Source organism: Xenopus laevis, chromosome 5S, assembly GCF_017654675.1.
Source record: "Xenopus laevis strain J_2021 chromosome 5S, Xenopus_laevis_v10.1, whole genome shotgun sequence".
NCBI classification, from domain to species: domain Eukaryota; kingdom Metazoa; phylum Chordata; class Amphibia; order Anura; family Pipidae; genus Xenopus; species Xenopus laevis.
The window spans coordinates 111,043,086-111,057,256 of NC_054380.1; the positions used below are offsets into that span (position 1 = coordinate 111,043,086).

Sequence of the window (14,171 nt, forward strand, 5' to 3'; positions counted from 1 at the left end):
GTCTGTGCTGCCTCAGTGATCACCTGACCAGAAATACTACAGCTCTAACTGTAACAGGAAGAAGTGTGGAAGCAAAAGGCAGAACTCTGTCCCTTAATTGGCTCATGTGACCTAACATGTTTGGTTTGTTTGTGTGCACTGTCAATCCTAGGATCCCAGGGGGTGACCCTTATTTTTTTTAAAATGGCAGTTTTCAATTTATGATTACCTAAATTTATGATTACTAAAAAAGTATATTATAATGAAAATGATTTATTTACACAAAGCAGGATTTTACGTATGAGCTGTTTATGCGCTATATTTTTATAGAGACCTACATTGTTCGAGTAGTATCGTTTTCCTTTAAGCTTACCAGGTAGCTGACTGGAAGGAGGTGGAACTATTATTTCAAATCCGTTCCGATTAGTTACACACAGAAAATGAAATAAACCAAACTGTCTTGGGTCATTTTCTTTGTCCGTGCCAGAAATGTAGACACCTATCCTTATTATAGACTTGAGAAAATGTGGAGCGGTATGATCACATGGCAGCTCTACCTACAAGCACTAAATAGAAACTCTATACCATAAGTACATTGCATATAGATCACATCATAAGGCATTTATTTCACTTAGGCTAATGCGCACAGGACATTTCGTCTGCCACTGTCATACAGTGGAACATATCAATGCTCAGCGGCGGATAAAATGCCCCTGTCCATCTTCCACTGCTTGTAATGTTAGCTATACATATTAATACATATTTGTATACCCCCAGTTAATTTGATTTTTCCCTCCCCTTCCAACACTTTTTTTCAGTTCAGTTGGTTTCAGATAGTCCACCAGACTTTTTCCAATGACTTTCTATTTTCTATGTGTGACTGTTTTTCTAATATTTAAGTGTAAAGTGTAATTTTTCACCTTCTAAAGCAGCTCTGGTGGGGGGCCGACCCTGTGAACTGTTCTTAATTGATACTTTTCTTATCTTTGTTCCTGCTTAGCAGAATCCTTCAGTTTCTTTAAAGGCAGCTGATAGAATTGATCATAGACGCTGCTAAGAAATGTATCAACTAAATGTTGCAAAATTGTACTTTTCGTATCTTTGTCCCTGCTGAGCAGAATCCCTGAGTTTTATTAAAGGCTGCTGTTAGAATTTATCATAGATGCTGATGAGAAAGGTATCAGCTAAATGTTGCAAAATTGAAACCGTTCAGAATCTGCACCTGAATAGCCAGACTCAAACACCAGAGACGGGAAATTGGAAAAAGTCTTTATTTGGTAATTGGAAAAAGTCTTTATTTCTGGTAAACTATCTGTAACCCCTTTAAGAAATATATTTTATGTTTGTGGTGCATATGGATATCCAGTGGCAGTGTTCTGGCTATTATGTTAGACATCCAGTCACTCCAGCCTTTATATATTACATTTTTGTCTAACTAACAATATTGAAAACATGTTTGATTTTGCACATCTTTTTGCCCAGTTTTTATTTTTACACTGAATAATTCCTTTAATTGCTGCTGAGCCCTGACACCTTATTACTTGCTTGGGTAGAGGATTATTTTCTTTTTTTATTCCTCGCACACATCACTCCTGGCTGCCAAGACTGGCCACACAAAAGAGGCGTCTGTCTTGCAATTAGGCCATGGTGTTCCTTTCCCGTAGTGTTTGTGTAAAAACGGTTCGTTAATGGGCATACTGGGCAGAGTGCTGCTCGGCACACTTCACTCATTAGAGACATTGTTGCTGCCCTTGTTCCCTTTTTAATATTGCGCACACTGGGGCTTCAGTTTGTTTACTTTTATCTACAGTATTTACAATACCATAATGTTGCTTTAGGTTAAAGGTGTGTGTTTCCTTTGAGGTAACTTTTAGTATGTTATAGAATGTCCAATTCTTAGCAATTTTGCAATTGGTATTCGTTATTTATATGTTTTAACTTTTTTAGTTATTTTCTTCTGACCCTTTCCAGCTTTCAAATGGGCGTCACTGACCCCATTTAAAAAACAAATGCTCTGTAAGGCTACAAATGTATATTTATTGCTACTTTTTATTACTCATATTTGTATTGAGGCCTCTCCTATTCATATTCCAGTCTCTTATTCAAATCAATGCATGTTTGCTAGGGTAATTTGGACCCTAGATTGCTGACAATTGCCAGCTGGAAAGCTGCTGAATAAATAAAAAAAGAAGAAAAAAAACCCACATAAAAAATGAAAACCAAATTACAAATTGTCTCAGAATATCACTCTCTACATCATACTTACCGTTTATTTAAAGGTGAACAACCCCTTTAATGGCAGACTGAATGATTTCTAGCTTTCTGTCACCTGAGCATTTCTTGCTGCCCGGGGGGAGGATAAGTACAGGTATAGGAACTGTTATCCAGAATGCTCAGGAACTGGGGTTTTCTGGAGAATGGATCTTTCCATAATTTAGATCTTCATACCTTAAGTCTACTAGAAAATCATTTAAACATTAAATAACCCCAATAGGCTAGTTTTGCTTCCAATGAGGATTAATTATACCTTAGTTCGGATCAAGTACAAGCTACTGTTTTATTATTACAGAGAAAAAGGAATTCATTTAAAAAATGTGGATTATTTGGATAAAATGGTAACTGTGGGAGAGGGGCATTCCATTTTTCATTGCTTTCAGAATAACGGGTTTTCCCGGATAGCAGATTGCATACCTGTACTGTAAATGGGCTGCATTTAAACCAGTACTAACCTGACGCCAAGCTAGTACTTGGTGCTGATTCTTACTGGAGGTGACCTACATATCACTGCCTGTGTGATAAACTGTATTACATAAGTTATATTTGTTTTTATATTAAGGGTTTGCTATCCATTTTTAACCCTGTTTTTCTTAAGAAGGCATCCAGTGGATTATGTTATTTGTTTTAATAATGTAACACTAGAGGTTAAATACCTATGAATGGACAATGTTTGTTCTGTGTGAAGTAGACGTAGGAAAACTTTTTTTTTTTTTTTTTTTACAGCTTCCCCTCCTACCAGTTCATCCAGTAAAATGTAAGAGGTGAACTGATAATTTGTAGTTTCCAGCAATGTCATATTCATATTTATTCTTTATGCATGTAAAGTATAACAAACACCTGAGTCTCTTTCTCTGGTAAACAATAATAGGGAAAACACTTAATAAGTGTAAAGTTGGAATAGCGATGTGAAGAAATTGCAAGTGAGAAGGATTAGAATAATCATTGAGCTAAACATGGAATTTAGGTTTTATTCTACACAGACCAAAGCTGAAGTTAAATACAGCAGTAAGAGGTACTTGTATTCCAAAGCTACTGCAAGGGAGATTCTGCATAGCATGAAATATAAGATGTGGCTGTTATTATCTAATATTTTGTGTTATTATATTCTTATAACAATACTCCCATGGAGCGGACACATTTCTGGAGGATAAGCTATTGGCTATGATGGATTGTGTTCTCAAAGACAGAATCATGAATGAGAGGCTGCCTTTTAAAAATAGTCATAGGTCATCTTTTGACCTCAATCTGCTCAGTTCTCTCCTTTAAAACTAACGGCACATCCTCAGCAACAGTTATGTTGGTAGAAAATTTGAAACAGTATATCTAATATAGGTAATTCTAAAACAGGAGTGTCCAAACTTTTTGCAACGAGGGCCAGATTTGGTGAGGTGAAAAATGTGCGGGGCCGACCATACAGCCTGACACTGATATCCCTTCCGAGGTAGCTAACTAGCGATTTAGGCCCTAAATCTAAATCATACTTTTTTTTTAATTTAGCCGCCTTGCCCAATTATCCTCTTCATCTAAATACTGTGTTATTGTTGCTAAAAATCTTCTGATTGGAGGTGATAATATAATTGGTTACAGAAAACCCCACACATTCTCCGTGGCTGTTCCTTTAAATCACTCATATTTGGCTCTGACTGCACCTTCTGTTGCGGCTGCCCATAAGGCATCAGGGGACACTAGAGAACTATTTGTTAAAACTGGCATCAAAGGCGGACAATGATCAATATTCTTTTTTTCACTTCAGTAGGGATGCCAGGTGTCCACATACTGTCATTCTTCCCGGAAATTGCCGTGCACCTAAGGGGCTGAGAACTCAGTGTTGCTTTACTCCTGGCGCGGCTACGTCATGGCACCTCACAGGGCACTTACTTGGCTCTGTAGATTTTCCTCTTCCGTGTCAGCCATTGGTCGCACCACGCAACCGCTTCGGGTCAGTGTAATAGAACAGCGAGGTCGGCCACTTACGTTACACGGGAGAACTGAAGCCTCGGTCTCGCTAAAACTATTTGCTAAACTGACTGATGCCACCAGATGGCGCAAGGTGGCGTTAACTGTGACTGAATACAATGCATGTGTGTTTCACTACTCATCCGAGCAGCTTCTTCAGTTCAGCTGATTGTTGTGGGAAGTCCTCCGCATATAAACTCTTCACATCCAATCATAACGGCACATTGTAACTCTTCAGAGAGGTGACATCTGAGACTCACAGAGGTTGTGAATGCTCTGTAGTTACTGTGATAGGATTACCAAGGTATCACGCAACTCCTAGAAACGGGTATTACTTGTGAGATATGCATGAATGGTTGTGTCATTACGGGAACTGACTGTTTCGTCAATGTTATCTATATCTTGTAAGCCTATCCCCACCCGTTGACCCTACATGTTATTGACTCCCCTTGCAAATAATAATCATGCTACATTTTTATACGTACGAGCAGACTTTGCTCCATTATTCTGCACATGCATCAGGTCCCCAGTTCTAGCCTAAATTGCAAGTGATAACTACAAGTCCTGGACATAAGATAAGGACATTGTATGTACAAGAAAGAAGATGGTAAGCATGCAAGGTTTACTTGTCCTTTAAAGAAAAATGTCTGTATTTGCATGGTGTTCAGTACTAATGTGTTTTGCGCAAAATATAAATGAAAGTGTAAATATGGTAAATTTGTCTTAATTCTGCAGCATCTCTTTTACAATCATTGCCTTTGTCTTCCCTCTGGTTGCCCTTTATTAATGGCAGCATGATGATGTCTCCCTTGGGGTTGTTTAACACTCTGGGGTACTGCTTACCCAACCAGTTTGTGTGTTGCCTATTTATAGCACTTTAATCATTTCCCCATAGTGGGATTTATTTGTCAGAGGCACCTTGGCACCGTGTGTCAGTTAATTGTGAATAATTCAAAGGGAACACAAATGAGACCATCTATCTTGTGATACATTTCAGTCACAAGCTGAAGCTTTCTAAATAACCGGTTTCAGAATCATAGATTCCATATTTGTATTTTGCATACTTTATGATAATTTTTTAACAATGTGTTTTTGTGTGCGTTCTTTTTTTTTTTTCTGTGTGCGCCTGCCAGACCAGGCATGGCTCTGCTGTACAGTTTTACACTTGACTATAAGTAACCGTCGGTTCACCTTGCTATTTGTCTGATTAGACCTTATCAAATTGCCCTCTGTGGCAGTATAGCCTGTGAAGTAAATGTGAAGTGCTGTTATTTATGGCTCTTATTTTTTTTGTTATTCACTAGAATACACCATGTAACCATCGTTATGTTATACTATATACTACCAATGGGCCCCCAGTACCCATCCATTTTCATAGTAGGAAGGTTTGACCTGTTGCAACCGAGCAATAGAGTCCTTTAGATTGCATTTGATACATCCAGGTATGGGACCTGTTATCCAGAATGCTCAAGTCCTGGTGTTTTCCGGGTTATGGATCTTTCCGTAATTTGGATCTTCATACTTTAAGAACCCACTAGAAAATCATTTAAACATTAAATAAACCCAATAGACTGATTTTGCTCCCGATAAGGATTAATTATATCTTAGTTTGAATCAAGTACAAGGTACTGTTTTATTATTACATAGAAAAAGGAAATTATTTGTAAACATTTGGATTATTTTGATAAAATGGAGTCCAGGGAATCCTCGTGTTCCATACACCCGACTTACTGTACCTACACCTCCTACATACAGAGGCTATTACAGTTACATACTGTGGTTTGCTTGGCCTTTATTAGCATTTAGCTTTAATAAACCACCTGCCCCAGTCCCCTCTGGTGTGTGTTGTCTACTGCAGAGCACAGAAATGTAAAAATAAAAATGCACAGAAAGGTATAAATTAATATTATGTTAAGACAAGACAAACATCTGTCTTGTTGCATTTAATAAGTAATGCTATATGTTTCAACTTACATACAAATTCAACTTAAGAACAAACCTACAGACCCTATCTCCTACGTAACCCGGGGACTCCCTATAATTGGTATGGATAACGGATCTCAAACCTTTCTTGCCTTTTTGGCATTCACCTGATGTACACTGCCGCATTCTCCTGACCCTAACCACCTGAACAACTCCTTTATTATTATAGTTGATGTATTAAATGTTTAGTTTTACAGCAAAGTCTTTCTGATCTGATTAGCAATGGAAACACTTTTATTATAGAATCTTGTATCACAAGCCATAAGGTGCAGCCCTTGCTCTCTGCTGGGTCATTAAACTCATTGATGTCCTGGAAATACACGAACCGGTGTCACTTCTGCTTTATTGCACTTTCCTGTATCTGTTGGATGATTGAGATCTGTAGCCATTCAGCGATAGAAGCTGTACCTGGCTTGCATTGCCCTTGAAGCTGAGCATTGTTGTTGTTATTATTATTATTATAAAGTATTTTTAGAGCACCAACATATTGTGTTGATTGATAAATCACTCCAACACTCAGAACATTGTTCCTAGAGTCAGAATCAAGTAACAGATACTGCTTTCAATAGCAATCACGTGCAAATTACTTTGCAATCAATGCAAATTTGTAATTTATGTGTTTTGGAAAAGTTGCCCAGAATTACAATTCTTACATTATGGAAACAACTCATATTGTCCTGTTCTATATAAACAGATAACTTTTCACGGCTGATGCCACATGCACACAGTTTAATGGGACCGTTTTATGATAAACCATTAGACAGAATCTGAGCTGCACATGCAGATTTCACTTAATATGGTGGTTGACTCATTTATTTGTCCACAGCGTGTGAAGAGAAATAGAACATTTGGACTGAACTTTGCCTTAGTTTGCATTGTGTAAAGTTCTGAAGCTAAAAGTTTATTTGAATTTTTGTATCTTGAAACCCGTATATATCAGACAATGGTAAACCATCTTTAAGCCCATACCTGGGCATATCAAGGCCTACTAGTGGTAAAATGCTCACAGTGAGTGAAAAAGATCCACAATTAGTAAATGCAGTTTAAAAGTTTTAGTAACATTTAATAAGTATTTATTAGGACATTTGTAGCCTAACACGTTTTGTGCCAAATAGGCTCTACTTGTGGTACTCCTGGTGAGGGTCCCAGATGATGATCCCATATTTTTAATCTCTAAATTGGGCAGTAGGCTAATTACTTTGTGATGGCCACATTGGTTTAGATGAAGAAGTAATAGAAAATAGGGAGGGGTGACAATGGAGCTTGGGAGAGAGAATCGAGGATGGAGATTAAGTAAGCAGTTGGGTAAGCAAACAGAAAAAGGATGGCAGGGTGTCCCAGAATAAAAATGTAAGGGTAATGATACACAAGAAGATTATCCATGGTTTTGTCATCTGAGCATTTTCCCTCTCCAAATTCATTTATTCTTTTTGGTAATTGCCTGCAGCTAGAAATCAGATGATTTTTGCTGAAAACCGCTGGCTAATGCATTTTCCTTCATTCATTCCATTTCAGCCAATAATTGATTGCAATTCAGAGCATTTTGTAGAAGCTTTGTACTATTTAGGGAGCGTTTCTTTGAAGAGTAGCACTATCCAAAAAGTTTGGAAATTGGATATACTACAGTAGGTTTTTTTTTTCTGAAGTCATAACTAAGTTGCATCTTAGATTCTTGCCATTTGTATCTCCAAAAACTAATAGTTTCCTTTTTGTCTTTCCTACCATAGTTGTGGAGGCACTGTTGGTGCAATTTTGACTTGTCCATTGGAAGTTGTAAAGACCAGACTACAGTCCTCATCAGTGACTCTGTACATCTCTGAAGTCCATTTGAACACTGTTAATGGTGCCAGTGTCAATAGAGTAGCAAGAGTATCACCAGGACCACTACACTGTCTCAAGTAAGTACAAACTTAACATTCTTGATAGGAAGGGAAATTGGGCTAGTGCCTGGTTGTGATTGTGCTGTCTGCAATGTGATGCTTTGTGGAGATTTTATATTTCATAGTGGAAAGACTATGAAAGAAGAACACTTATCAAGGCTAAAACTGCAAACAGAGTCCGTAACACTATGGAAAAATAAAGCAAAAAGAAAATAATATTTTCATCAATGAATGGTCTCATTTTAAACATTTTAAAATATATTGTGGCATTGCCCTTTAAAGGAAAACTTTACCCCCAAAATGAATAGTAACATTGGATGGAGCATCATTTCTACAGGTCAGGAAGGATGAAAAATAACTTGCCACTGCCAATTAGTTCATGTTGGTTGGATATGCAGTGAATGACTTAGCTGAGTGGTAAGCTGTTACCATTGATCCATTTCAGACTGGATTTCGTGTGTGATACATAATTCAGTTCAGTCATCGGTAAATGTTTGTGGCGTTCTCTGATTTACTGAAAAGTTTGTTTTTCAGGCTGATTAGGAATGATTAGAATGAGCGTGATATGAGCATAATGCGTGGGTTGTTCGGTTCATAGGAAGTTTCCGGCTGCCTTCTGCCCTTTTTCTGCTAACAGAACATGCACAAACAATTAGTCATAATAAAGTCTACATAAACTTTCTAGATTTCATCAGAATGTATGGTCTTGCAGTAACCAGAAGAAATAGTAAGAAATCAAGAAAAACACTCATTTCTTTCTTCAGTCTTGTCCATCATTAATCCCCAAATAGCGCCAGGGTTTCACTGCAGTATAAGTGGAAAATCTCCATGTAATTGAATAGTGTTTGTTCACAAGCTGCCTACCTGATGACAAGCCTAGGGTAATATAAACACTGCTAATGTATGAATGAAACTGATATATAAAACAGATCAATGCAACAGGCATCTAATAAATTGAAAGGCAATTTGCAATGGGGACATGTGAAGGTCTGTCTGCAGGGAGTCCTTTATAGACTGCTGTCACCTTTTTCTCCAGTTTCAGCACCAAGGCCAGGTTTCACCATCCTTTTTCCATAGAGGTCCAGCATTCCCTAGGCAATTGCCCATTCATCCAGGCATTTAGGTTCTCTTTAGCCCCTAAAGAATTAAGGAATTTCAGATGAACTAGATGAGCAGGAGGGAACAAAAAACCTGTTTAGAAAAGGGGATGTAAAGGCAAAAAGATAAAATCCCATCTTTACGTTCTTTAATGAAACAGAAATCTATCTCCAATATACTTTAATTAAACAATTACCGTTTTTATAAGAAACCTGACTGTATGCAGTGAAATTCCCCTTTCATTTTACTTGCTCTGACTGCTGCGGATAGGAAACCTTAGAAGGTCCCTAACTGCTCTGCAGGGAAAGGATCATACTTTCAAATGGCTGGGGGGAGCCGCCCACCATACTTCCCTGAACTCAAGCAGCTTTGTTTGATACCCTGCAGAGCAGCCAGTGATTGTGTAGAGATTCAAATCTGCAGACCCAGTGCAGTCTGCATATTCTGATTATTAATCAGTCCTGCTGTATCAGCTTCTATGGCAGATATTATTTGACTTGTGTTGTTTATGACGATCCCTAAGCTTAAGCTCCCAACAGCAGCCCAAACTATACTGAGCATGGTCTTGGTCTTGCAAAGATGTTTCAGTTAAAGATGCTGCCAACTTTGAAAGCACAAATCATTTGTTTTATTAGGCTTCTGATGCAGGATGTTCATGTTTATATTAAGTATACAAAATACAGAATTTCTAACATTATTCTGTTTTAGACTTTAGTTCTCCTTCAGTAGTTTAGTGTAACAGCAGACATACAAACATTTTTGGGATGTGACGTATGCCTTTACTTGTCTTTTCTTATACAGGTATGGGATCTGTTATCCCGAAACCTGTTATCCACAAATCTCCAGATTATGGAAAGTCTGTCTCTCATAGACCGCATTTAAGATATAATTTGTCCTTATTGAAAGCAAAACCAGCCTAGTAGATGTATTTAATGTTTACATGATTTTCTAGTAGACTTGGATCCAAATTACTGAAATATCCATTTTTCTGAAAACCCCAGGTCCTGATAACAGGTCCCATACCTGTACTTCAACCTCCAATCTTTCATTGCTTGTAATAGCTATTTGCTCTTTACACAATTCTGGAATTGTTTTTATTGGACAGAATCAAATTTGAGAAGCCTTTTTATATAACTGAAGACCTCCAAGTTTTTTTTGGGGGGGGGTCCTTCTCTCAGTTCAAAGATGGCAGACTTTGTTCTATTCTAAGCTTTCCACACACTTCCTTCAATTTATTTTAATTACACATACTGTCTTGTTTGTTTTCCAGAGTAATCTTGCAAAAGGAAGGTCCTCGTTCCTTATTCAGAGGTCTAGGGCCTACCCTGGTGGGCGTGGCTCCTTCCAGGTAAGTGAAACTCTAAGCTGTATCTGTGTTGCTCATTTAACCCTTCCAGTACTGTCAAGTGTGATGAAAACGTGCATTTTTGGACCAAAATCTTCCCCGTGTGAAATCACTGAACAGGGCATAGATCAGAGCAGATTGGAGTTTTCTCTGCTGGCAGAGAACACGTGTGTGACGGTTAGGGTGACATGGTGTTTTCAGCACATAATATTTCACGCTGCAGCTTCCACTGACACCTGGAAGCAGAGTTGCACCAGAAATGACACTTTCAGGTATTTTCCATTCAAGGTAAGGTTTTAGCCCTGTGACGGCTTTCAACTGCTTTGTCTGACACTTTTTGTCATGTCACAACCTTAAATTGGCACCTGTCCGTTGCTGTGTGTTTCATGAGAAATGCCTGATTTTGGACATTTTGCCATTGTGCCAAAAAAAAAAAACAGCTGGCAAAAGCCCCATGTCCTCCCCTCCCCATATGTCACAACATTATGTTCTATTTTACATTGTGCTTCCCATTTACAAAGCTTTAACATGAAATGTATATACTAGTTTATTGTTGTTCTTGACTGATTTATATGCTTGTATAATCAGGTGATATATTGGCCAATAACCTCTTCTACAAATATACTACAGGTATAGGACCTGTTATCCAGAATGCTCGGGACCTAAGGTTTTCCGATAAGGCAGGCCCGGATGTGTGGAAAGGCCACCAAGGCCAGGGCCTAGGGCGGCAGGATTTTAGGGGCAGACATGCTGCCCAACCACACCCGCATTGGTTATGAAACACTAGGGATGAGTAGGAGATACAATAGTTTTTTAAATTTCCCGTCCTCCAATCCCCATTGCTCCGGTCCCCATTATGAAAATTTTCACAAATAAAAGGGAGGGGTTGGGGGCGACAAAAAGCAGCAGGCCTAGGGGTGTCCACTATGTAAATCAGACCCTGGGATAAGGTATCTTTCCGTAATTTTGATCTTCATATCTTAAGTCTACTAGAAAATCATGTAAACATTAAATAAACCCAAGAGGGTGGTTTTGTTTCCAATAAGGTTAACTATATCTTAGTTGGGATCAAGTACAAGGTATTGTTTTATTATTACAGAGAAAAAGGAAATCATTGTTTAAAAAAATTGGCTTATTTGGATAAAATGGAGTCTACGGGAGACAGCCTTTCTGTAATTCTGAACTTTCTGGATAACGGATCCCATACCCGTACCAATATTATGTCATGGAAGCATTCTCTGATACTAGAATTCATTTTTTTTTTTCTTACAGAGCCATCTATTTTGCAGCTTACTCAAGCTGTAAGGAAAGGCTGAACCATGTATTTGCAGCAGATTCCACCCAGGTTCACATGATCTCCGCTGGGGCAGCAGGTAAATGTCTATGTAGTTGCATATGACTGATGGCAGGTCAGTAGAGAGTAATATCGTTAAATGGTTTTAAACATTGCAAATTGACTGCAATCCACACTTCTAAGAGCATAGATATTCGCGCATGCACAGTGTAAATCACTGTGCCTAGGGGTAATGCTGAGATATAAATCGTATCATGCCCTGCTTTACGTTTTGCGTTTTCACTACATTTATTTTTTACCCATGTATTTGTGGAAAAATTAGAAACCACTGAAAGGTTTCATCTGAACCGGTCATGTATAAAGGTCAGTTTGTGCCTTTCTCTTTCCAGCTCAGAGATAAGGCCACACCTGGCACATAATCTTTTATATTGTTTTATTATAAAAGGTCTATGAGTAAAGAATTACTATTTCCATCACACTTGTGTATGAGAAAGATGGAAGCCACTAATGAAAGGAATTTCTCTTTATCATAAGCATTTGTGACAAAACGAATTAAAACTAATTGGGAAATGTTCATAATGGAAGCTGAAATGTTCATTTTATATATAAAATCTAAGCTTCCACAAACAGGGCACTTGACCTGTTTAAGCCTAATTTGTACTGGGGATGCACTGAATCCAGGATTCGGGCTTTTTCAGCAGGATTCTGCCCTGCCATACCGAATCTGATTCCTAATTTGAATATGCAAATTAGGGCGCGGAGGGAAATCTCGTGACTTTTTGTCACAAAACAAGGAAGTAAAAAATGGTTTCTCCTTCCGGTCCCAAATTAGGATTAGGTTCGGTATTCGACCGAATCTTTTGCAAAGGATTTGAGGGTTCGGTCGTATCCAAAATAGTGGATTCGGTGCATCCCTAATTTGTACTAATGCCGTTATTGGGCCTGCAAACCAAATGATTAGATTGGAGGAATTTGTAAGAAGGTGCAGCCCTGGTCACTTCCATGTTGACCAATTACATTTTTGTAGATCAACTGCATTCAAATGGGATCCCATAATGGTCTGTCAGGACCACCTTCTGAGAGGCCCACATAAAAAAAAAGAAATTGGTCATGTCCGAACATATGAGGCCAGATTAAGGGTTAATTTATAATTGTCAAATAATCTTCCTTTAGAAAAATCATTTATTTGATTTGTATTTGTTTTTTATATCTTCATGTGACATGTAGCAAGTGGTTACATGTAATTCCTCCTTGGCAGCTTCCTCACTGTCACACGCCCAAGCCTTTTTTCTGGAACGAACATTTTATTTATGTTCAGTCTCTCTTCTCTTTGGCACTGCCTTTGTTTAAATTGTAATTATTTTCTAAAGGATAATGCGGACAATTTCGAGAATGTTGTCACCATTTCACAAAGAACATCACCCCAGTGACAAAATGCTAGAAATCGCCAGTTCAAAATGGGTATCACCAGTTTAAAATGGTAATCGCCACCAACAACTAGTATAGTGAGACACAGATGTGGCATAAAGCATTTTGAGTGATATGCACCCCAGTATTTGACAATAGCTCTCCTTGAATTGGAATGGAAACAACTGACTGATAAAATGCTAGAAATCGCCCAGTGAACCATTAACCTAATGCTTCACTTTTGTTATGTTTTTTACTCACACACACTAATCTCATTATATTCTACCCCTTCTCCCAACAGTTTTTACTTTAGCATGTTTTGTTATTCAGACAATCCAACTACCAAAGATTCTGGACATAATTGTGGTGCTAAATTACACTTTACTACTTTTTCTTAAGCTGGCCATAGACGCAACGATCCGATCGTACGAATCGTGGATTTGTACGATTTTCGGAACGTGTGGGGAGAGTCCAGACATTTTTCGTCCAGCAGAGATCGGTCGTTTGGCCGATCAGACAGGTTAGAAAATTTCTGTCGCCTGCGGATAATATCTCTGCATGTATTTCCGATCGTACGATTTTCAGTGGGAGACTGTCACCAGCTTTGTCAGACATAACTATCGTACGATTGCTGTCAGGGGCAGAACATCGGCTGATCTGTTCTTTTACTACTTTATTTGATCGGAATGGTTAGTGGCGGGTCGGGAAATGGGAAAGTCTGATCGTACATTGATTCGTACGATCGGATCTTTGCGTCTATGGTCAGCTTTACACTAAAGCTGGCAACACACTGAAAGATTTGCTTGTTTTAAGAGGTCAGCTCACAAAAGGATCTTTGTCTGCAGAGGTCTTAATACAGTCCATTGGGACAAAGGTCTGATCTGATGTGGTCCTCACCCCAATGCAATTTGAAACCTGCTAGATCGATATCTAGCCATTTTTTAAATATCAG

General features: G+C 38.4%; 1 protein-coding gene across 1 annotated transcript in view; it reads left to right on the forward strand.

Annotated features, from left to right (window-relative positions):
* slc25a36.S (solute carrier family 25 (pyrimidine nucleotide carrier), member 36 S homeolog) overlaps positions 1–14,171 on the forward strand; it is a 36,167-nt gene that overhangs the window by 10,010 nt on the left and 11,986 nt on the right. Inside the window, 3 exon segments of the mRNA NM_001099898.1 lie at positions 7,923–8,093; positions 10,444–10,521; positions 11,791–11,891. Of these exon segments, the coding sequence (NP_001093368.1) occupies positions 7,923–8,093; positions 10,444–10,521; positions 11,791–11,891 (350 nt within the window).